The sequence below is a fragment of the Ctenocephalides felis genome, unplaced genomic scaffold, assembly GCF_003426905.1.
Source record: "Ctenocephalides felis isolate EL2017-DRISC unplaced genomic scaffold, ASM342690v1 CF-g0.4_SCAFFOLD_01886, whole genome shotgun sequence".
Lineage (NCBI taxonomy): Eukaryota > Metazoa > Arthropoda > Insecta > Siphonaptera > Pulicidae > Ctenocephalides > Ctenocephalides felis.
The window spans coordinates 120231433-120257836 of record NW_020538040.1 but is presented as its reverse complement, the minus strand read 5'-3'; the positions used below and the strand labels follow the sequence as shown (position 1 = coordinate 120257836).

The 26404-nt window shown below is 33.2% G+C and overlaps 1 protein-coding gene across 1 annotated transcript; it reads left to right on the top strand.

Moving 5' to 3' along the window:
- The first annotated feature begins 24003 nt into the window (after nucleotides 1-24003).
- Nucleotides 24004-24450, top strand: LOC113375815. The gene has a single exon (XM_026615762.1). The coding sequence runs from the start codon at nucleotides 24004-24006 to the stop codon at nucleotides 24448-24450; it is 447 nt and encodes a 148-aa protein (XP_026471547.1).
- The last annotated feature ends 1954 nt before the right edge of the window (nucleotides 24451-26404 follow it).

The window sequence follows — 26404 nt, the reverse complement described above, 5'->3', positions numbered from 1 at the left end:
TATAAAACCCAATTTCACCGAAATGCATAAAATGTAAAACCTCGACACTAGATTGCTTTAAATACAACAATTAAATCTTGAACGAAATAAAAAACGACTTTGCTCTTTCAAATCTTGCTTAATATTTTTCCTAGAACACTTTATGTAATACCGATTTATTAAGATTTTTATTGATATTATTTTGTTCATTACATGAATTTCGTTAAAATGTATAATTTAGGAGATATTTGCAAAAAGACGAAGAAAAACGCCAAAAATATATGAATCATTAGTGGCCAGTAACTTGAAAAGTATTAGTTTTTTTGAAAAACTATAGAAGACATTTTTTTATTATAATTAGCTCTTCTATCGATTTCCGGCGTTATTTTAAAAAAATGTAATTACACAATTGAGAAGGGGGGTCATCCCCCCGGGGGGTGATGGCGCAACCCGAATTGTCTTCACTTTTGAATTTGAGGGTAAGATGAACCTAATTCCAAAATTTCATGAAATTCGGAGCACAGTAAAAAAATTCAGAGGTTATACCCTGTTTTCCTCTCCGTTTACTGCACTATGTCATTTGCCAAACATTTCTATTAACTTATAAGCTAAGGCAATATTAAAATATATTAAATTCATGATTATAAAGAAGAAAAATGTAATGTCTACATTATTATTGCCGAAAAGCAGCTGAGATGTGCCAAAAATTAAAATAATATAAGATTTACAGTCAACATGCGTCTGACCGGTGATGCAGTTTGCGCTTGCGTCTGTCAGTGATTACACATCAAACTTAGCCTATAATTCAATTCGACAGATTATTATTTTTTAGAAGTTTCATTGTATCAAAAATTCATATGTTTGGCATTGGGTACTGAATATTTACTCAAATCAATGGAGCGTTTTGGGTCTGAATATTTTTAATGTGCTCCAATTTGCATGGAATTTTGGAATTAGGTTCATCTCACTCTCAAGTTTAAAAGTGAAAATATTTTGCCACTTCCCGGGGGGATGTCATTTCTTTTCTTTTAAAATAACGTTGCGTATAGATAAAAGAACTAATTATAAGAGAAAAATGTTTGATAATGTTTTTCAAAAAAGCAAATACTTTTCCAAGTTAATGGCTACTGTAAATTTGTTTCTTTTCGGAGTTTTTTATCGTTTGCAAATATTTCTAAAAATAAACATTTAAACAAAAATCATATAATGAACAAAATTATATCAATTAAAATCTTAATAAATCGGTGTTCTATAAAGTGTTCTAGGAACAATATTAGGCTAGATATGAACATAGGGTTTTATAGTACCTAAAATAAGCTTTAAAACAGACATGCAGATAAAAACGCATACAATGTTTTTTTTTATTTAAATCAAATAGTTAGAGTGCTATTTCCACCAAAATTAAAAATAATGGTAAAAATTATGATCTTGACGGATTCTAGAAAATACCACAACTTTAGTACAAACGATTTCCAAAAAGCTCATGATTTCATAAAAAAATCTATTTAAAAAAACAACCAATTTCTCATTATTATATGTCTAAAAGAATAAAAGATACGTATAAAGGTATATAGATAAAAATTCAAAATCTTTTTCTTACTAATTATTGCTTTGGTAAAATTTATGATAGAGAAAGTTGTAGCCATACCTTTAAAATATCATATTACAAGTTCTGATAAAATCAGAATTAAAAGAGATATAATCCAATTAATGCGGTGGGTGATGACGGAGTGCAAATTGTTTTCACTTCTGAACCTAAGATAAAGATTAGCCTATTTCCGACACACGCTTTTTTCCTCTTCATTTACTGCAATAATTTTGTTGATCATAGGTTGAATAGACCACATGTGAACAGGATTTGACAAATTAATTCACTTCAAATATGAACTTAAGTAATAATGTATATTGAATTATTAGTGAGAAAAATGTAATTTAGATATTAAAATTACTAAAAGCCTGTTAAAATATGGTACGAAATTAAAAAAATTATAGGCAACATTATTGAAGCAATTATTTTGGGTATAAAAATCCAAAGTGATATTGTACCTTGACTGCGAATGTTATATATTAATTCTTTCTAAATTTGTTATACCTTTTAAAAGAGTTGATATTTCAACACGTGTATCTTATGCTATGACCATAAATCGCAAAGGCAGACAATGATTTTTTTACATCTAGTATATATATATATATATATATATATATATACTGTTTTTAGATCCACTGATGATGACATTAAATTGAATGTCGAAACGTTTGGAAATAAAGGTTATTTTATAAATCTTTGGCTTTTCTTTGTTTGATGTATCGCCCTCAAGAACTCACTCATATATATATATATATATATATATATATATATATATATATATATATATATGATTTAGTTGTTAATTTTGATGTGGAGAAATATAAGTAACTTCTTGTGGTGCGATACACCAAAGAATAAAAAGCAAAGATTTATAAATTATTCTTTAATTCCAAACGTTTCAACATTCAATTTATTGTCATCATCAGTGCATCTAAAAACAGTATAAAAATTAGTATAACTAGGTAATTATAATATATGTGGATTGGTATAGAAACTATAAATATAAGAGAAAAATTAACAAAACAGCAACACTTAACAACATACAAAATATAAAAGGTAATAAAGGTAATAGAAAATAGACACATACATTTATATATATATATATTTATACATACATATATATATATATATATATATATATATATATATATATATATATATATGCACGTGCATGCATATTCACAAGGACGTACATGTACATGTATAAACATACATATACTCATACCTATCTATGTAAATACAACTATATATTATTATATTTATTTATTTCAGCCTAATGGCCTAGAAATACATCATTATCTTAAGTCACAATAATACCTTAAACCTACTTTATATACAAAAAAATACAAAAAAAATAAACAGAAAAGTCTAATCAGGCGGATCTAATAACTTTAACGTTCCAGACTGGTTGCCCAAGTAACTCTTTTTCTTTGCTTTCTTCATGCGGTTGATTGTTTTCAACCAGCCTAGACTTTCCTTGTCCTTCTTGCTACAGAGAACGTCTTCTATAGAAATACTTGTTCGCTCTAACATCGCGCATCTTTCTTTCCAATGCTCAACCGTGTCCTCCTCTTTACCGCACAGCTCACACCTTCGTTCTTCAGGGTTTAGCCAGTGTTTGTTATTTTTCTCCATGGTGCCACATCTATACCGCGCAAGTACTCTCTGATCGCAACCATTGCTCCAGCCTCTTACTGCGGAAGTCCACTTGTCATTATTTCTCTATACTTTCTATTGTATCTGGATCTTTCCAGTTTATTCCAGTGTTCTTGACTTTGTACCTCGCTTCCTCTTTCCCGCAGTACTTCTCCAACATTCGCTCCGGTTGCACTCAGCTGAACTATGCCCTCCTGGCCAAATCCACATTTGTTTATATATTTTATCTTTTCATCCAACCTCTCTTTATCCCCTTTACCTCTTCTTCTTTCGCTAATACACTCCTTCACTATGGCATTTACTCCTGTGTTTAACTGTTTCTCTTTATAATTAATCGCTCTCTTAGCTAATCTCAGATGTAATTTGTCTCGTTTTACTTCCTCATAGAGTACATAATCTGGAGTACAGGACTCCAGACCAAGTATTCATTTCAGGTATCTTTTCTGTACTCTTTCGAGCTCTGCGATCTTTCTCCAACCCCAAATCTCTGCGCTGTAAGCCAACACTCCGACTACCAAACTGTCAAACATCTTAATTCTCCTGCTGAAGTTATTGTGGAATAACTTCTCGCCGAGGCTCCACGTGCTTCTCATTACTGTGTTTGCTTTTTTAGTCAGATTTTTGATATGTTCTTTTATTTTTCCACTTTTTGTAAAGTGGTACCCCAGATACGTAAACTCTTTAACTTCCTCTATATTGACCCCTTTCCATAGCCAGTTTGTACTTTTTTTTCTCCCTCCCCCTTTTTTAAAAAGCATATCCTTCGATTTTTCCTCATTCAAGACCAATTTCCTTTTCTCCAAGTACCGCTCTAGCCGCTTCATTGTTTCCTGCATGTCTTTTTCGCTTGTTGCCAAAATTGCCAGATCGTCCGCATACGCTAGGCTCCAAAATTTCTTTTTTCCAACTACCACTCCTCCCGTTTGCCCTTTTCTCAGCACCTCTTCCAAATCCGCTATTAAGATCGTAAACAGTGTTGGACTTAACGGGCATCCTTGGCGGACTCCTTCTCTTGTCCAAAACACCTCACTTGTTTTGTTTCCTACCTTTACTTTGTTTCTCGTCTCACTATATATTTCTTTTGTTCTTTCTATTAGGTTTTTTTTAATTCCTGCTTTTTCCATAGCACTCCATAATTTAAGCCGCCCGAGTCAAACGCCGCCCGCAAATCCACGAAAAACGAGAAAAGCTTTCCTTTCTCTCTACTCAATTCCTTCTTTACTACATGATTTAGAATATAGATGTTGTCTATCGTGCTTCTACCTTTCCTGAAACCTGCTTGCGTATCCGGTAAACTCTTGTTTTCCTCTTAATCTTTATCCTTAACTATCCTTTCGTTTAGTATGGAAGCATAAATTTTGTAACCAGTTGACAATAGGCTTATTCCTCGGTAATTACTGAGCTGCTGCGGCATTATCAACGCTTCTTTCCAATCTTCTGGTATTCCCTCGCCATTCCAGACCTTTTTAACCAGCTCACATATCTGCCGCTCTGTTTGACCCGTCATAAATATCCACGCTTCATTTGGAATTCCATCAATCCCCGCCGCCTTACTTTTCTTTAACTTTTTTATGTGTTGTCTAATATCCGCGTCAGTAAGTTCTTCTTCTTCTACTTGCTTCACATTTTCATCCTTCCATTTCTCTACTAAATGGGTATTCTGCCCTTTTAGCAGGCCCATAAAATGCTCTTTTCATTCTCTTGTCGTAATTTTCTCACTTAGTTGTACCCTTATTTTCCTTCCTCTGTTTATAAATGCCCAAATTTTTTTTCTGTTTTAGCTTGTCTTATTTCCTCCATTACTTCGTCTGCTTTGCTTTTTTCTTTTCCTTTACAGAGAGCCTTGAACTCTTTCCTTGTTGTCAGATACTTTTCTTTCGACATTTTACCTAACGTCAATTTTTTCAATAAAGCTTTCACCCATCTTTTTTTTCTACCACACTCTCTATCCCACCATCTCCTATAATCCAGTCTTTTCCCTTTTATCTTCGTTTTATTCTTCACCATACATGTGTGTATTGTGTTTTTAATTTCTTTCCAACTTTCCTCTACATTCTGCTCCGTGTAGACCTTTCTGCCTGTTGCGATTTGAAATCTTTCTTTGCTTTCTTCGTCCCATTCAATAATTTCTCGTTCGTCTTCTTGCCTTTGCATTTTCTTTTCAAAGTTGTGTATGAGTTTGCAACTCACTGGCATGTGATCTGACTCCACTCTGTCTACCACTTCAAATGTCTCAATCCCATTTATGCCTTCCGAGTTCACTATAATGTAATCTATTACTGACTGCGCGATACTTGAAATATAAGTATATTTTCCTTTCTCATCTCCCTCTATGTTTCCGTTTAGTATGTACCGCACCTCTCTTGTTATCTCTAACAATTGCTCGCCTGCTACATTTATAGTTTTGTCCCTTGATTCTCGCGGCCTTCTTTCTACATCATTTACAAAACTTTCCTTTACTCCAGTTCTTGCATTGAGGTCTCCTCCAATAATAGCTTTTATTCCTAAGCGCCCATCCAAGTTCTCTGCTATCTTCTTCATTATCTCTTTTATCTTATCTTTGATTGTCCATATACTCCATTTACTACCTGCGATCTTTACTATTCTTTCCATCGCACCGTCTAATTCTACTGTCGCACCATCTTCCTCGGCTACTTCTTCTCTTACACCGGTGATGATTCCTCCACTTGCTCTACCCTTTGTCTTTTCTTTCGTAGCATACTGGCAACACCACTCAAACCCCTTTGGCAAGTATGTTTGAATTTTAGTCCATGTTTTTTTCTCAACCCATGTCTCTGTTAGTCCTATTATATCGTATCCACCCACAAAATCCCAGAAGTCCTTATTTTTATTAACCGCACCCGCAACATTCCAGAATATTACTTCACACCCCCCCATTTCCGCCGGCTGCCCTAAAGTAAAAAATTTTCTTCCCTTCCATTTTCCTTCTTTTTTCTCTTCAGATCTTCCCACGTATACCATTTCCCATTCCTACATAGTTTTCTGTAGCCCACTTTGACAGTATTACCCGCCTGCGTTTCCTTCATCACTTGCTCTATCAGTTGCTTCTGCACCTGTCTTTCCCCTCGCGTTAGGTCATTATCTATGAATACTGTCGACCCACCAAGGCGACTCTTTTTTCTCATAATTTCCACCTTTTCTTCCCAGCTGCCGATTGTGGCTACAATCATCTCTCTCTCTATGCCAAACTTAAATGCTCTAATAATTCTGACCCTTATTCTCACTTTTCCTCTACAAACTCTTCGACTATCTTTTCCAAATTATTACCTTGTATTTTCAAACCCTTAATAACGATATTGTTTCTCCCTTTTTCTTTCTCCTGGTGGTCAATTATATCTTGCATTCTTATCACTTCTCTCTCGAACTCTGCCCTCTTTTGCTTTAAATTTTCTTGCCTCTATCTCTGCCACATTTCATTCTTGTTCCATTTTTGTCAGTCTATCGATCAAATTTTGTATTTCTTTGCACATTTGTACTCTTTCCTGCTTCCATTCTTCTTCTATTTTCTTCAGGCTTTCCGTTAATTTGTCAATTTCTTCTCCTAAAATTCGGTGATTATCTCCTACTATGTTTTTCACAGCGGTTATTTCTCTTAACACTTTCTCAATGCCCCTTTCCTCTGTTTTTTTTTTTGTTTTTGATCTCTTATTAGGCTCCATGGGGTTGTTATGATCGATATGCTCTAAGATCCCGTTAGATGGCAGTACCAAATGCAATTTAGTTAAGTTTAGAACCAACTTATCACGTTGTAACACTAAATAATTATACCTTTTGGTAGTGGTGATATGTACGGTGTGATACTGATGATTAGACTAGATGGCAGCACTCCAAAGCAACGATGTAAAGTGAGGTTATGTTGCCTCGTGTCTGATCGACGTCGGATGTAAATGCGTTTAACTATAATTGCTTCTGTCCCTGCTACTTTACTTTCTTTTTTTCAACACTTCGTCACTTAACTCATTTTACAAATTTTTAATGTTCACTTGTGGCTTCCTACATCACTCATTATATACTCAATATACACTAAGAAAAAAAGACGTGCGTTCACTATGGCTGTTCCTATGTCACCGAAATACAGCTATATACGTACACATATATATATACGCATACACATACATATATGTATATATATATATATATGCATATACATGCTCACACACACACATATATATATATATATATATATATACATATACATATATACACACATGTATATATACAAATACATATATATACACATATACATACATACATATATACATATGTACATATATATATATATATATACAAATATATATACATAAATATATACATACATATATACATATACATAAACCCGTATATATGTAAAGCAAATAAAATATTTATGATGATGGAGAATACATACAAAATAAAAGTAGATTTACATTAACGTAGGTTACATCTAAATATGTGTACACAACACTAGAAATTAGCACTAACATTTATACATCTAACTTGTCAACACCATAAATTTTATATCATTTTTTTGTATGATGTAAAAAGAAAAATGATAGTTTTATTTGACAAAAATGTGAGTAAAGTTAAGTAATTTCTGCCACGACTTGTGTACTTTGCAATATTCGAGGCATATCTGTTGCGCACATGTTAGAAAAGATTTTTAAGGGTCATTCAAAATTTGCTGTGCGTGGGTAGGTAAAGAACGGGATTCATGGCCGAAGTTGAACTGGTAATGTTTGGCAAGGTTTGTATGGTCAGAATTAGTTTTGTTCAGAGGAGAAAAATTTGGAAACATTATTTAGTATTATTTGGTAGTTATAATAATATGTCAAATATCTAAAATAAAGATTTTTAAGGGTCATTCAAAATTTGATATGCGTAGGTAGGTAAAGATCGGGTTTCATGGCCGAAGTTGAACTAGTAATGTTAGGCAATGTTTGTATGGTCAGAATTAGTTTCCTTCAGAGGAGATAAATTTGGAAACATTATTTAGTATTACTTGGTAGTTATTGCAGAGTAAGGAGGTATCACATCTTTTGTTTATAGCGCGTTTACTTAATGCTGCGAAACAAGATTCTGCAAAATGTCTTTGAATGTTGTTCCGTTCGTGGTAGAGAATACGGGCATTATAAAAATTGAAGGAGTGTTTGAAATTTTTGATGTGGTCTGTTATCATAGTTTGGTTTTGGTTGGGGTTTTTCGAATTATTGTCGTGTTGTTTGAGTCTTTTTATCAAATCTTGTCCGGTTTCACCTATGTACGTAGAGGGGCAATCATTGCAATTTATTTTGTAGACAATATTGGACGTACGTTCTATACTAGTGTGTGATTTTAGGTTTGTGTAGAGGGAATTAAGAGTTAGTTTTATGTTGCAAGTTAATCCGATGTCTACCTTATAAAAAAGTTTTTTTCACACTGGGAAAAGTTTTTTTTATATATGGTAGACAAACGTTGCCGATAAAATTATTGTCTTTGGAAGTTTTAATAGGAGTGGAAGAAGAGTTTTTGTTGTTGAGAATTTTAAGTCTATTGGTGGTTACGGAGTTTATAAGATGAGGGGGATATGAATTGTTGATTAAAGTCGTGTGAATTAGGGATAAATTGGAAGACCAAAATTGTTTATCTGAGAGAAGGATGGCGTGGTGGACTAAATTGATAATAGTGCCTATCTTCATACTAGATGAGTGGTAAGAATGAAAGTTTAAGTACTTGCCCGACCAAGTAGGTTTTTGGTACCAATTAGGAATAATGCGGTTGTCTGTAGTTTTTATAATTTTAAAGTCCAGGAAGCCAATAGAATTGTCTTGCTCCTTTTCGGAGGTAAAGGAAAGGTGCTCGTTAAAAGAGTTAAAACTGTGAAGTGAAAGTTCGAAATTTTCAGTAGGGACGCAAGTGAGAATGTCATCAACGTATCTGTAAGATGATCTAAATTACCCTAAACGAAACACTTATTAATAATTGGTTAAAAAATCTATCTCACATTCATATCCCAGATATATTGCTCTACATTTTAGCGTTAGGTCCAAATTTTGCCATCCCTAAAGCAAGCCCACCTACATAGAAAAAGTTTCAGAGTTAGTTTCAGACAAAAAAACTTATTCTCCCATAAACTCTGATAACCATAAACTCTGATAAACGTTGGTAACCTACCAAAGTTAATATAAGTCTATTTTTATTTTGTATGTATTCTCCATCTTCATAAATATTTTGTTTGCTTTACATATATACGGGTTTATGTATATGTATATATGTATGTATATATTTATGTATATATATTAGAGATGGGCTTATCATATCCGAAGCCGGATCGACTCGGATTTAACTCCGCTTCATGGCGGAGTTATATCCGCTTAACAACTCCACGACTCCGACAATTTTGAAACCAAAATACTCGACACAAATGTGTTCTATAGTGCGTTGTTTATGTATCTAAGGATTTGTCAAATCCCATTAATTATTTGGAATTCTTTTATAAACAATTCAAACATATTTGTTGATATTATTATAAAAAGTCACGATTTTAAGCATTTCAAAATTCTAAATTCAGTCCTTTCAATGATTTGCATTGAATGATATTCTTTTGCAATCATCTTGAATTCAATTCATTCAATTGTGCAATTATTTTAGCAATTTGGCGCATGGGTGAAGGATTAGTATTTTGCAAATAATTAATGATAACATTAGAAATTTTTTTTCATTGTATTAGATGGATTTGAATCTCATACACCAGCTTCTGAAGTTTTTAACGCAAAAATATTATCCGACGCCTTGCCGGATAAATCGATATAGCGGGGTGTTCTTTTAAATGCCTTATTAAATTTCCAGAATAAGAAGATGAAATGCCTAAAAAATCCGCACAATAATTATATTTTGCTTTATTATCTTTTAAGGAAAAATGATTCCAGATAGTACTGGTTTCACGTCTCATTGCCATTTTTCTAATCACTTGCAATCACTGATTTTGTTATACACAGAATATACACATTAACACAAAAGTTTATTGTTCGATTGCTTGGTAACTTGCAAAATATTGTTAAAACTATTCCTATCGTCGGGAAGGCTAAGATAGAACTGATGTCGAAAACGGAATCCTACTAACAATTAGCTGGTAATTTTTTGCTATAAAAAGTCCACTAGGCATCTAATATATAAATATCAATAAAATAATTTTTCTAAAAAATTCACAAATAAATGACAGATTGTCAAATTTTGCGGTCGACCAGATGACCGACTCAGTGACTCGTAATTTTAGCAGTGTTGACCAAAGTAAAACCGGAAAACTTGAGAATCAAAATCTATTTAATTATTTCCTTTTGATGAAAAAATTGATATTCTGGATTAATTTTATATAAAATATATGTAGTAAACTTTGTAATGAAAGCAAAACATAATACTTCTGCTTTCTAAATTTTTCTTCTACTATTTCCATTCGAGAATTAATATTATATCGGGTAGTTCGATAAGCATATTATCACTTTTAAACAATTATATAATTGTATAAACAAAATAATATAATACTAAATATTTTTGCTGCTTAAATACTATTGATATCACTGATAAACTTTGCACTCTAAAGTGTTATTTCAGGCTATGGAAAAACCAGATTAAATATATTGCGTTTCGTATATTTTTTGGATTGCCGTCATTCACTGCCAAAGATTGTCGTAGTTAGAAATATGATTCCTTACTATTCAATAAATTATACAATTCACACTTGAACTTTCATTGTTCTGTATCTGTGAAGTAACTTTTTGTACATATACATATACATATATATATGTACATATGTATATATGTATGTATGTATATGTGTATATGTATATGTATATATATGCATGTGTGTGTATATATGTATATGTAAATATATATATATATATATATATATATATAAATATGTATATATATATATATGTGTGTGTGTGAGCATGTATATGCATATATATACATATATGTAGGTGTATGCGTATATGTATATGTGTACGAATATAGTTGTATTTACATAGATAGGTATGAGTTTATGTATGTTTATACATGCACATGTACGTCCTTGTGAATATGCATGCACGTACATATATGTGTATATATATATATATATATGTATATATATATATATATATGTGTGTATATATATATATATATATATATATATATATATATATGTGTATGTGTCTAGTTTCTCTTACCTTTTCTATTTTTTATATTTTGTTTGTTGTTAAGTGTTGCTGTTTTGTTAATTTTTCTCTTATATTTATAGTTTCTATACCAATCTCCATATATTATAATTACCTAGTTATACTAATTTTTTGTACTGTTTTTAGATCCACTGAGGATGACATTAAATTAAATGTCGGAACATTTGGAATTAAAGATTAATTTATAAATCTTTGCTTTTTATTCTTTGATGTATCGCCCATTAACCATATATATATATATATATATATATATATATATATATATATATATATATATGGTTTGATGTATCGCCCATTAACCATATATACGAGGTCTGTTCAAAAAGTACCCGGAATTTTCGTTTTTTCAAAAAAATATTTATTTATTCGTCTACATTAATGTGGTCCCCTTCAAAGTAGTCCCCCCAGATATAATACACTTATGCCAGCGTTTTTTCCAATTTTCGAAGCACCCTTGATATTCACTTTTTGATATGTCCTTGAGCACTCTCAGCGATTTTCTTCAATCGAGGAAAACCGCCGTCCTTTCATGGGTCTCTTCAACTTTGGGAGTAGGAAAAAGTCACACGGAGCCATATCTGGTGAATTTTTGCACTTTGCAACACTTTATTTCATTTTTTACGCAAAATTTAATACAAATTCTTTGACTTTTCAATTCTTCCATTGTAAAAATCGCCGAGCTCAGAAAAACACGTCGAACCTTAGCGACTACCACAAACAAAGTAAACAGTGAATATAGCTGAAAATTTCATCATACTTTAGGGGCATGTATACCAACACAATAAAAAAAAATTTTGACAATCAGACACTCCAGACCCGCGAAATTTAATTATTAGTAATTCCGGGTACTTTTTGAACACACCTCGTATCTTTTATTAAATTTACTATAATTCACCGAATGTTACTTAAAACTTTTCAAAAAGCAGGCCAAAGAAGAAATATTTCTTTCGATTTTCAAACAAAAAATTGAAAATTTTGTATAAGCTTAGTAGTATTATTTACAATTATACACAAAATCCAGAATTCAAAAAGAATCTGAGAAACTTGAAACGTAATCAATAAGTCGAAAGACTAAAAAAAGACTTGGATGGATTATACTATGTTTTTTATAGAAAGTGTATAAATTTTCCAGTTTGATTGTATTGACGAAAGATAAACAAAGTAATGAAGTTTATTGTTTTTATAATACTTTATTGTATATAGCTTTCAAACAATACATCCTTATACACCTAAAGTAATAATATTTTTGATTCTCTAGAAATTGTTTAGAATATACCTTACTTAGCAAAACAACGTTTGCCGGGTAAGCTAGTATATATATACATATACATACATATATATATATATATACATATAAACATATATACCTATACATATGTATATATATATATATATATATATATATATATATATTAAGGTGAAATGAAAAGTCTCAATAAATTGCTATACGGCTTAATGGATTTGTTGTTTATCGCTTAACAAAGGTGTTAATACTATTTTGTGGTAATAAGTGAAATTTAAAAGCTACAGCTGTTTAAATGCAAAAAGTCAAGTATGCCCAATTTTTTGCATATTGAGGTACCTCGCTAATTTAACTTTTTACATCATTTGAAACCATATTGTAAAAAAAGCATAATCCGCAAATGAATTAGCCAGCGAAAAATTTAAAAACATTTTTTAATTTAAAGAAAAAATTGAAAAATCTCATGAAAATTATATTATGACATATTTCTACATCATTTTATTCGGAGTTTTATTCTGCATCTTTCGTACTAACAAAGTTTTTTCGTATCTTTTACCGTTTCGGAGAAAATCGATAGAAACTATTGAAAACTTGCATTAAAAAATCGGAAATTTACAAAAAAAAAAAAAGAAAAAATAATATAACTACAAATAAATTTGTTTTATATTCATTGAGATCTATAAAAATCAATAAATACATATTTCAATACAAAAGTTTAAAAAAAAACAAAAAAACACCTAAAAACTAAATAATTCACTATAATTCGTATTATCCATATATATAAAACTGTTTGAACATCTAAAAAATTTTTCGAAAAAAAATTGTCTATCATAAGGGTTCGCAGTTCGAAAATTTCCCAGACTTTTGTCTTGACGATTCACACCGTAACCCGGAGCGACGCTTCGCCGCAGGTCAAATGCACATCGCTTGGGACTCAGTCTAATACTTACGGTGTGGCCGCGCGCCTACTATAGGGGAATAGGTCGTGCCGTATGCAATGCGATCAACTTTTGGCAAAAGTTCGCTGTGTTGTTCAGGCAGGTTCGAATATTATTCCCTGGTGTATTTTATACATTATATTCGATACTTTTAGTCTGTCAACTATATAGCGGCGTTACTTTTAATAATGTCGTAGACCGTGTTTGGAATTATATACGCCGTATATGTTCGAATGTCGGTTTACGGCCGGGTTCTGGACCTTATTTATAAGTGTTCAACCATACTGTACAGCATATTCGCGGGCATGTGTCGTTGACGCAAAGACTCTTATGCGGTAAATAAAATATACAAATGCAATGAACTCAATACTCCCCGAGCGAGAATAAAAGTGAGTTATAACGATGAATTTGCCCCGAAGTTTCAATGTAATGAAGGGTAAAGAGACTAAATAAACTGGGTCGAGGACCGCTAATGTTATGTACGGAATTATGTATTATCCGTGGGTATGCCTGAACGACTCTAAGGCCATATCCTTTCTAGATAGCAACGATACTTTGAGGAGTCTCGTGAGTCGAAAGACTCAATACAATGTGATTTATTAGGTATTCGGCGCACGCCGTTTATCGCACGAGCCATTTTAGTCGTTTTATAGCGGTCGATCATGGTTCACTAGTTCGATGTAGAGACTCGGAATTTTATGGTTTATAGACGACTTTTAGGTACCAGGCGGGATGTTGTATTTGGTAGAGCAGTTATCACGCTGCGATCTGCTGAAACACAGCCTTTGGCTTGGGGATTTGTCATGTTGGCTTGGCGTCACCCCACGCTCTTAGAGCATAAGCCTTAAGCCGTCGCATTGCAGTATGCCACAATCAGTATGACTTGACCCTCAGAAAATTGTACATATTGTACATGCGACACTTCTTTGGTATCTATTTAGCTATTTTGTACAACGTGCCAATTTTTGTACAATATTCCGATACTAGAAATATTCATTATTTCTTTCAATATCTATAATGCTATATAAATTGTTATAAAAATTGTGAGAGTTAACGAAGAGTATTTATTTTTAAGAAAAACTTTTCGTATTTCTTATTATGAATATATGATATCATTTATATAATTCTATAAAAGGGGGAATGTTTTTCGTCAAGTTCTTGGAAATGCGTACAAGTTACCAATTAAGTGAAATGCGTACTAGTTGCTAATAAGCAAAGTACGTATAAGTTATCAATAATGCAAAATGCGTGCAAGTTGTCAATTTGCAGAATACGTGTAAGTTGTCAATGTGCAGAATACGTGTAAGTTGTCAATGTGCAAAATACGTGCAAGTTGCTATTTTTATTTAATTTGTGTAATATACTTTAAATAATTAGTAACTTCCAACCTATAAATATTTCGATTCTTTTATAATAAAATATTCAGTATATTTATTTCTTTTTTAACAAAATATTCAGTATTTATATATAATTTCAAACTACATCAACTAAACTTTTAGGGGACATGAGCGAGTAAGCCTAACCTAGAATCTTGCATCGAAACAGGTTAAAAACATTTTCCGGCTTTTTAAAATCAGTAACTTACGGGTACATCAGACAACATCAAGTAAACTTTTAGGGGACATGAGCGAGTAAGCCTAACCTAGAATCTTGCATCGAAACAGGTTAAAAACATTTTCCGGCTTTTTGAAATCTGTAACTTACGGGTACATCAGACTACATCAAGTAAACTTTTAGGGGACATTAGCGAGTAAGCCTAACCTAGAATCTTGCATCGAAACAGGTCAAACTACTTTTGTAGAAAAATATTGTTTTTGGGTTTTTAGAAATGACATATATTTATTCTATTATTTATTTACATGACATGGTTCAAATAAAACATTTTTATTTCTTTAAGTTATATTTTTATTTAAAATAAAATTTCTTACATTTAGCTAATACAATTTAAATAAATTAATATCTGAAATCTTGCTTGCTTTCCTGTCGAGGATGCTTTTCACGAGATAGTAGTGTCGCTGTCAAAACACCTTCGCGATTTTGCTCTAATACGCGTTTTGATACATTAGCCAGTAATTGAACATGTCTCTCAGTTTCCTGAATGTGGACCGGAATTTTAGGGTCACTCCACGGACACTCATTGCTTTGTAGATATTGTACTAGATGTTCATGAGGAATATTTAGCGTAAAGGCTGGTTTGGATATATTTGAATAATCAGCAGCAATTGTACACGACCTGTTTAGAGAAAGCAGCAAAACACAAATTGGATGGGTCAACTGGCGAATTAAAACCATCAAAAAACCAATCCGATGCTTTAAATGCTGGCTATTCGGACATTATGGATCACAGTGCAAGAGCGAAGTGAGTCGGACCAATCTTTGCATTAGATGTGAACAAGAAGGTCACAAAATAGCCAAATGTATAAATGCACCAAAATGTGCACTATGCGCTGAAAATGAAAACTCTGAAAATGTAGCACATCATGCCGGCACTCACAGATGTCCTGTATATAGGGAGGAGGCTATTTGTTTTCAAAATGCTGTTAACAATAGCAAGACTGGATTTGTAGCAGCATCATTAGATGACATACATTTAAACAGCTGTTATGCTCCACCTAGTCTTTCTTTGCCAGATTTTATTGATTTCTTAGATCGTCTAGTAGAGGATGCAAAACGACACCACCCCGTAGTGATAGCCGGTGACTTAACGCATGAGCGGTAGACTGGGGAAGTAGGAAAACTAATGCAAGAGGTAAAGCACTTTTAGAGACCTTTAATGCCCTTGATGTTGTTTTTCTAAATAGCGGTGATAAGCCATCCTTTGTCAAGGGCAGTGCAAACTCAATAATAGACCTTACTTTTGTTAGCAATAGCCTCGTCAGAGGAAATTGCAATTGGGAGGTATAAGATATCTACACTGCTAGTGACCACAAGGGCTATATTCTAGGCCCATTTCTGTGGAATATTATGTATGATGGCCTTTTGAGACTTGAGATTCTAGCATGTGTGAAACTAGTAGCATATGCAGACGATGTTGCTATAGTAGTTGTCTCCAAACAATTTATGAGATCGTAAGTGAATTTGATATAACATTTAGAAAAATTAATCTCTATATGGGAACAATAAACCTCCAATTAGCACAAGAAAAAAGTGAAGCTGTTTTTATCATGAGTGAAAAACAATAGAGACCATCAAGCTGAAGATAGGAAATCTAGAGATCACGCTAAAACCTCACATCTGTTACTTTGGCAAAATGCTTGATGCTCGTTTGATTTTCAATCAACAGGTGGAACACCTACCGCCTAATGTTGGAGGTTCTAAACAAACCAGAAGGATAGTACTATCGTCAGTGGTTACTTTGGTGCTGACAAATAGTACCTCCATATGAGCTGATGCTCTCAAAACTCAAAAATCGAGAAAAATGGCAGGACCTATATATCGTCTGAGTGTTTTAAGAATTGCTTGCACATTTTGCACAATATCGGAGAAGCAGTGTGCGTCATTTCAGAATCTCTGCCTCTCTTACAAGGTAACCATCAGGTTTACTCTTCTGGGATTTTGGTGAAACTTTGCATGGTTGTAGAGTTGATTATCAAACCGAACACCTTTAAATATTAGAGTCCTATGAGAAGCGGTTTAATTATAAAAATTAAATAAAAATTGATTAAAGCTGCGAAAAACGTGCTATATCTACACGCGTTGCGCTTCGTATCTCTGTGTCTAGAAAGCCGAGTGGTTAGCAGCGCTTGGTGTCAATTTTTTGTTCGAGTCCTAGGCTCATATTCGCCAGTTCAAATCCCGCCGGAATATTTTTTTTATTTATTTTTACATCTATTTTGTTATATATTATAATAATAATTATTAATTTGTTACATATACTACACAAATATGTAAAATTTAAAAATAGTAGATATTTATGAAAGCATTCTGAAAATAAATATATTTGCATTGCATATTGATAAAATAAAATGAAACTTTTTTTTTCTAAATGATATTTATTTATTCATTTATTTATCCATATTTCATAAGACATTCTAAACTAGTTCCTAAATACTCGGCGAATATGAGCTTAGGACTCGAACAAAAAGTTGATAATATCCGCCGCTAACCACTCGGCTATCAAGACACAGAGATACAAAGCGCAACGCGCGTAGATATAAGGCTTAGCGCGTTTTTTGCAGCTTTAATCAATATTTATTTGATTTTTATAATTAAACCGCTTCTCATAGGACTTTAATATTTAAAGGTGTTCGGTTTGATAATCAACTCTACAACCATGCGAAGTTTCATCAAAATCCCAGAAGAGTCAACCTGATGGTTACCTTGTTAGTCTTAGCAGAGGAAAGACGAACAATTTACTATAGAAAACATCAACAACTGAGTCCTGAAAAGTTGAGGTTAGAAGAACGGCAGAACAGCATTGACTAATGGCAGCAACTATGGGAGGCTGCAGTGAAGGGCAGATAAACGCATCGTCTCTTTCCAAACATCAAAGTCTGGCTATTCGAGTCTACCTACACCGCTTCAAGCACCATAGCTCGCCGGATTTCCCATATTGTTTGGGTGAAATCGAAGATGCTGAGGATGTGTTCTTTGTGTGACCGCGATTTGGTGCTCTACGGGACGATGTGGAAGAGACATTGAGACGAAGAATTACCCCAGCTGATGTTGTTGAAGTGATGCTGACAAGTGAAGCTTGGAACGCCATAGACAGATTTGCGAGAAATTGACCTGCGTTTAATGAAAAGAGAAAGGGCTCTAGATCCTCCCGCCACGAAGTAATGCCTAACGGCGGTTTTCGTGGGGACCAGAGGCAAGGGCAAAGCAGAGGTTTTAGTCAGTATTATACCAGGGCGGTGTTCAGTCCGACATACCCAGACAAAACACCAGTCTGGGATGCATAAAGGCATTTCCTTCGCTATACAAAAACACAAAAAACACATACATGCATACGTACATATATACACATACAAGAAATATATATAAAAATAAAATGGAACTTACATTGAACATGGTATTTTATATCTAAAAGTGTGTACACATCACAGAATTTTGCATTAACATTGATACAACCTACCAGTCGATAATCATGAATTTTTGTAATAGGAAAAATAATGAGAGTTTTGTTTTGCAAAACTGTGGAAAAATTTAAGTATTTTGGCACAGAACAGAGGCCATGTAAGAGCTATGGATCCCGAGGCAAGAATAACCAGATTTGGGTAAATTTTTGTTTTAAAGGACACTAGAAGGTTTTTTTACAATCAGCATGGCTATGTGTGGGTGAGTAAGGCTAGGTTTTTATGTTCGAAATTGACTGTGTAAAGTTAGGTAAGGTTTATATGAACAGATTTAGTTTTACTGCGTCGAAATAAATTTAGCGACATTATTGAATGGATTTACTTTTACTCAATGGAAATAAATTTAGAAACATTATTAAGTATAACTTGGTAATTCTTGCAGAGTAGGGAGGTATCATTTCTCTTGTTTATACTGTTTCTATCCGAAGTAATGAAACAAGATTCTGCAAAGCGTCACTGAATTGGGTTTTGTTCGTGATAGAAAATACGGGCATCATAAAAGTTAAATGTGTGTTTGAAATTTTTGATATGATCGGTAATCATGGTTTGGTTTTTAAAATTATCGTCATGTTGTTTAAGTCTTTTTATCCGATTTTATCCAGTTTCACCCACATAAGTCGAAAAGCAATTATTGCAATTTATTTTGTAGGCAATTTTGGACGTTCTAAGCTAGTGGGCGATTTGAGATTTAAATAAAGAGAAATGAGAGTTAAATCCATTTTGCAAGTTAACCTGATGTCTACCTTATGAAAAAGTTTCTTCCACACTGGGAAAAGTTCTTTTATATATGGTAGACAAACGTTACCAATAAAATTATTGTCTTTAGGAATTTTTATTAAAAAAAAAAGAAAAATTCGCACTATTGAGAGTTTTGAGTCTATTGGTGGTGACGGGGTTAATGAGATGCGGATGATATGAATTGTTGATTAAAGTCGTGCAAATGAGGAATAAATTGGAAGGCCAATATGTGTATCTGAGAGTAGGATGACATGGTCGACTAAATTAATAATAGAACCTATCTTTATGCTAAAGTGGTGGTAAGAATGGTAGTTTAAATACCTACCCGACCAAGTAGGTTTTTGGAACCAATTAGTGATAATTCGATTGTCTATGGTTTTTATAATTCTTACATCTAAAAAGCAATAGAATTGTCATGTTCTTTTTCAAATGTAAAGGAAAGGAGCTCGTTAAACGAGTTGAAGCTATGAGGTAAAAGTTCAAAATTTTTAACAGGAACACATGTAAGAATGTCATCAACGTATTTGTAATAAAAATGAAGATCTGAAATGTAGGAGTTAAATACTTTCAACTCTAGGTATTGTAAAGCAATTTCTGCGAGTGCTAGAGATATAGGGGAGCCCATAGGTGTGCCAAAGATTTGAAGGTAAAAATGGCCGTTGAATTTAAAATAGGTATTAGAAACTATGAATTTCATTGACTCAAAAAACCAATGCAGTGATAACGTTGTATGACATGAGATTTCGTCCCATCTAGCAGTGATATTATCTAAAATTAATTGTAAGGGAACGTTAGAAAATAAGGATACTAAGTCTAGACCAACTAATAAGAAATTATCAAGAATAACGGAATCGCGGAGATTGTTGACAAGTTTTAAGTTCAAAGGAGTTTTTTGTAAAAAAACGAGGCTTGACAGTGACTGAGGAGAGTATATGGCTTAGATATTTGAAGAATTCAGGTCAGCAACGATAAGCCTGAGAGGAATGTTATGTTTATGTATTTTGGGAAGTCCGTAGAGTTTGGGATTGTAAGGATGAAGGTTTTGAATTGTCAGTGAGATTTAAGGGGTGTTTGTTGAAATCTAAGTTGTTCATAAATTCATGAAAAGTACAGTTAATTCGATCGGTCGGATCAGAGTTAATGGGGGATTATATTTTTTTGTCTAAAATTAATTCAGAGACCTTTTCTAGATATGTAGTTTTATCTACATTAACTGTAATGTTTCCATTGTCGGCCCTTGCAATTAAAATGTTTCATTTAAACTTTTCATTAAAGAAAATCCTAACATTTTAATTAACCATGGATTAATAATGTTTTCATATGTTATATCAAGATACAAAATTGTAAGTGTTTTATTATTATTATTATTATTATTATTATTATTTTTCTATGATATTTCTTACATATCATTTATCTAGTTTTATTAACTTCCCGTAGAGTAAGTTATAGTAGTCGCAAAAAATTGAAAAGATTTTTTTTTATATATCTATGGCGTCCCTTAACATCTAGACATAATAAAAAGAAAACAAAAGTGTTCGTAGTAAACATAATCATCTTTTGTTATATACGCCAATGAATATTGTTTGATTTCAAAAGTTTAAATTTTCGTATTTTCCGATCGAATTAAATCTTCATCAAAGATAAATCGTGTTTTAATCATTTACAAAATAAATATATAGTTCGTAAAACTATATAATTGGTGACTCCGAACGCGAATAAAAAAACACCCCGATCCAAATAATACAAAAATCAGTGATGGCCACAACAAGCAAGCATCAAGATAACAAAACAGATTACACACAAGATATTTTAATGGCATTAGTGCAAAGAATGAACGTACTTACTTCAGAGGTTGAAAGTTTGAAGCACAGTCAAAGAGACAACAACAAGAGCAGGAGGCCCAGAAGCTACTCAAGGAATAGGCGAGGTAGGTCAAAAACACCTACCAAATCACATGTATGCTATTACCACAATAAATTTGGAGAAAAGGCCAAGAAGTGCATAGAACCGTGCTTTCTTAAATTACAGCTGAATCCGGAAAACTATCATCGCCATCAACATTAGGAGTTGCATGCAATGATGGTGATACAAATTATGTCTGTTCAGAGCTCCGATCAAATATAACAGACAGAAAATCCAGAATACGATTCCTTATTGACTCTGGCTCTGTTCTCTCGATACTTCCAGCTAGCAAGTTTGCAACCGGTCGTGCCAAGGAAGAGCTTGTTCTATATGCAGCCAATTCCAGTCAAATATTCACCTATGGAAAGCAGACTTTCGAGCTGGACCTTTCACTGCGTAGGCCCTTCATTTGGTAATTCACTATAGCAGACGTGGCAACAACCATAATCGGTGCAGACTTGCTAAGCCACTACAATTTGCTCATAGATCTGAAAGGCAAGAGATTGATTGATTTCTCTACAGGCTTAACCTCTGATGGGAAAGCTGATAATATTAACATCTCCACAATGGATTCCAGGAACCGTTCAAGGATCTACTAACAAAATATGTATCTCTCAGTAATGAACCACACAACTTAACTATTGAACAGTCTCCTTCTGCGCACAGAATCTCTACAACAGGTCTATCAATTGCTGCCAGGTTCAAGAAGAATTTCGGTAAAAAAGCTATAGCAGCAAAAGCCGAAATTTTAAGACAATCAAGCAGTCCGTGGGTAAGCCCTATTCATATGATACCAAAGAAAAATGGAATATATAGACTTTGCGGTGACTACAGGAAACTGAATGCGAGCACATTACCTGATAAGTATCCTCCACCATTTATTCATGATGTTTTTCCAGCATTACATAGGAAAAAAATATTCTTTACATTGAACCTCGCCAAAGCTTATCATTAAGTTCCGATGCATGAAGAGGACATTCAGAAGACAGCCATTAAAAACCCATGGGGATTGTTTGAGCATCTTTGTATGCCGTTTGGATTGAAGAATGCCACTCAAACTTTCCAGCAATACATAAATCACATTTTTCAAGATATTGACTTTGTGTTCATACACGTGGATGACATCCTGGTTATGTCTGAGAGTATGGAAGAACATCATCGTCACCTTGAAATTGTGTTTGAGCGACTTCAAGAACACTCACTTGTCATCAACATTGAGAAATGCGTCATGGGCAAGAATGAAGTAAATTTTCTGGGATACAAGCTTAGTGCAAATGGCTATTCTCCATCAACACACCCAGTGGACAAAATTTTAAACTTTTCACAACCAACCACAGTACTGGAACTACGTAGGTTTCTAGAAATGGTGAATTACTACAGGAAGTCAGTACCAAAGGCAGCAAGAATACAATCACCCTTAAACAATTATCTACGAAGTTCAGTGAAGAAGGACAAAACTCGAATTGTCTGCAACCCAGAATCTCTCAAGGATTTTGATGACATTAAGAAAGCACTTGCAAATGCAGTACTATTTCGATATCCAGATGCTTCAACCAACACTTGCTTGGTGACGGATGCCTTTACAACGGCTATTGGTGCTACTCTGGAGCAGGAAGAAAATGGTGCCTGGCAACCCATCGGTTTCTACTACAGAAAACTAACAACAACAGAACATAAGTATTCAACATATGATCGCGAGCTACTTGGCATATTTGCTGCAATAAAGCATTTTAAATATCTTCTGGATCAAGACTGATCACAAGCCAATCACATATGCATTTCAGCAAAAACTTGAAAAGGCTTCAGATAGACAGAGACGACAATTAGAATATATTTCCCAGTTTTCCACTGAAATTGTATATGTGAAACGTAATAAAAACATTGTAGCAGACACCTTCTCAAGAATAAATACAATAGAAATGCCAACAAAACTGTCAGCTGAGGAAATAAGCATCGAGCAGAGTTTGGACCCAGAATTGAAAATATTACTTGATGGAGAAAAATCATTGAGACTCCACAAATTGACATTGGATGGTTTTTCAATATATTGTAATATCGAATCTAGTTTTGTTAAACCTTGTTTTCCACAGAAACTCCGCAAAACCGCATTTCACGTAATACATGATATATCTCATGCAAGCATCAGGACTACATCCAGAGTAATCTGCAAACTATATGTATGACCTGGAATTGGAAAGGATATTACTACTTGGACTTGCCAATGCATCTCCTGTCAAAAGTCGAAAGTCCACAAACACAACCGCTTCAATCCTATGCACATTCCTGCACCAGATGAAAGACTTTCTTACATCCATATTGATATCATTCACTTACCAAATACTAATGGTTTCTCATATTGTTCAACAATTATAGACAGATTTACAAAATGGCCATAAGCTATAGCACTCAGAGATATCACAGATGATACAATCACACAAGCGTTATTTTTGTGCTGGATTTCAAGATTTGGGATTCAAACAACAATAACTTCTTACCAAGGCACACAATTTGAGTCTGCTCTATTCAAGTCTTTGGCTCAGGCAGTTGGAGCGAAGAAGACACGTACAACAACTTACCACCCTCAGGCTAAAGGCTGATGTGTTCCACTGAACCGTGGATCAAGATACTACTTTACGTGCTACTTGGTCTACAAAACTCATTTAAAAAAGACATAAAAGCATCACCAGCAGAAATGGTTCATGAAACTACGTTGAGACTTCCAGGTGATTTTATCAATGTATCTAATAACTCAACAAATCCATATTTATTTTTAGATAATCATCACCGAATCATGTGTGCATTAAAACCAACACCTACTGCTCATCACAACAAGGGCAAAATGTTTATTTTGAAAGATATGGACACATGCACACATGTATACCCCAGAGCAGATCATGTCCGGAAGCCTTTAGAACCACCTCACAGTGGGCCTTATGAAATTCTAGAGCGAGTCACTGACCGGATTTACAAACTCCGCATAAATGAGACTGAAAAGAACTTCGCTGTAAAAAGATTAAAACCCGCTTACAATAACAAATCAGATACTGATTGCAAATCAGATTCGAATTCACATCACAGACCATCAGCCACGAAACCAACTAAGAAGACTCCAAAAAAGAAAGTTACGTTTAACATATGACGTAAAATTGACTTTTCTTTTGACAAATAGCCGTCCATTTTTATTTTGGGGGAACTACTATGGCGTCTAGATATAAAAAAAAGAAAACAAAAGTGATTGTAGTAAACATAATCATCTTTTGTTATATACGTCAATGAATATTGTTTAATCTCAGAAGTTTAAATGTTCGTATTTTCCGATCGAATTAAATCTTCGTCAAAGATAAATCGTGTTTTAATCATTTACATAATAAATATATAATTTGTAAAACTATATATCTTTACGTTTCAAAGGTTTCTGAATATTTTGGCATACCTTAGAAAAAATTAATGTATGTGTGTGTGTGTGTGCGTATACAAATTTTTGTCGACGATTTCGGGAACACCGATCGACCAAATTAAATAATTCAAAAAACATTCGAATTGTACTGATAAAAAGACGTGCTGATTAGTTTTTGGCGAAAACAGGTCTAGCCGTTCCGAAGATACGGGGCAAAAAGTGCTTAAAAACGGTAACACAGATTTTAAGAGAACGGAGCGTCCGATTTAAAAAATTCAAAAAGCATTTTACTCGTATTGATAAGATGAATAAATGATTAAATTTTTGGGAGGGCAGGCCTAGCGGTTATAGACTCTCTATAAAAATAAGTTGATAAAATGCTATTTGGCGGTCAAAAATGTTCACTAGACATATGCACATCAAATTATCAGATATTTTATAGAGATTTTAATAATGTGTACACATTTTGGGTAAATTTTTTTGAGTTCCGTACCAAGATTTTCAGATTTGAAGTTTATGTATATGATTCAAACAAATGGCCTCGACATTTTCGACAGTATGGAATAACCGATTTGTATTATTGAACATTCGGTACTCGATCGCCAGGCGTTTATGCAAAAAGCACATCCTGCCGTTACGCAGGTATGGAACGCAAATGGTGTAAAAATGGAATTTGAGTTTGAGGCAATGCAGTTTTTGAGAGAACGGATCATCCGACAAGATTAATTCAAAAAACCTTTTGCTTGTGTGCAAAAAATAAAAAAATGTAAATTTTGCAGAAAACTCAAATTTTTGAAATTTAAACATTTTTGAACTTTTTCATCATTTTGAAAAAAAATCTAAATATCAAAAAATTTGAAAAACATCAAAATTAAAAAAACGATTTTTTACAAAAATTTGAGAATATTTTGAAATTTTCAACAAAAAATCGTACATTTTCATAAATTTCCAAATTTTCAAAAAATTAAAAAAAATCGTTTTTTTTTTAATTTCAAAATTATCAAAAAAATCAAAATTAAAAAAAAGAAATTTCATGTAAGCCTACACATAAGTTGTTTGTAGAATACGCTCGTCGCCCAATATGCACATATAAATTTACAGTATATATTTGAAATTGTTTAAAAAGAATTATTGATTATTTCCATTTCTCGATTTTTTAATTACGGTACGAAAAGTTCCAGCAATTTGCCTTAAGGCACAATATCATGCGCCCCACTAGTTTTTATAGTTAAATTGATTGCCACTAAATGAAGGCTAAGATGCTAGCCGAAACGTATAGATTTTAAATAAATTTCTAAAAACTAGACATACTATTTTTATTGACGTAACGCCCAACTTTTTAACTCAAATTAAACTTAAATATATATATATATATATATATATATCTTAATATATATAAATTTAGTGTCACAGGCGTTGTTCTCGATGGACGCCTAAAATACTGAACCGATTTAAAATTGGTTTTGCTCACCGTGTACATATGGATCCCATTTAGGACATAGGATATAATAAAAATTTCAATTAATAGCCGAAATTTTATATTATTTAATTAAAAAACATTTTGACATTTCGCCATAGTTGCAGTTCTGTCGAGAGTCTACCACTCTAGACAAAAACCATAGAGCCACGAATTCGATGCAGGAGTAATGCGTTTCTATGAGCTACGGTGACGGTTGGAAACATGTTATGTATTTTT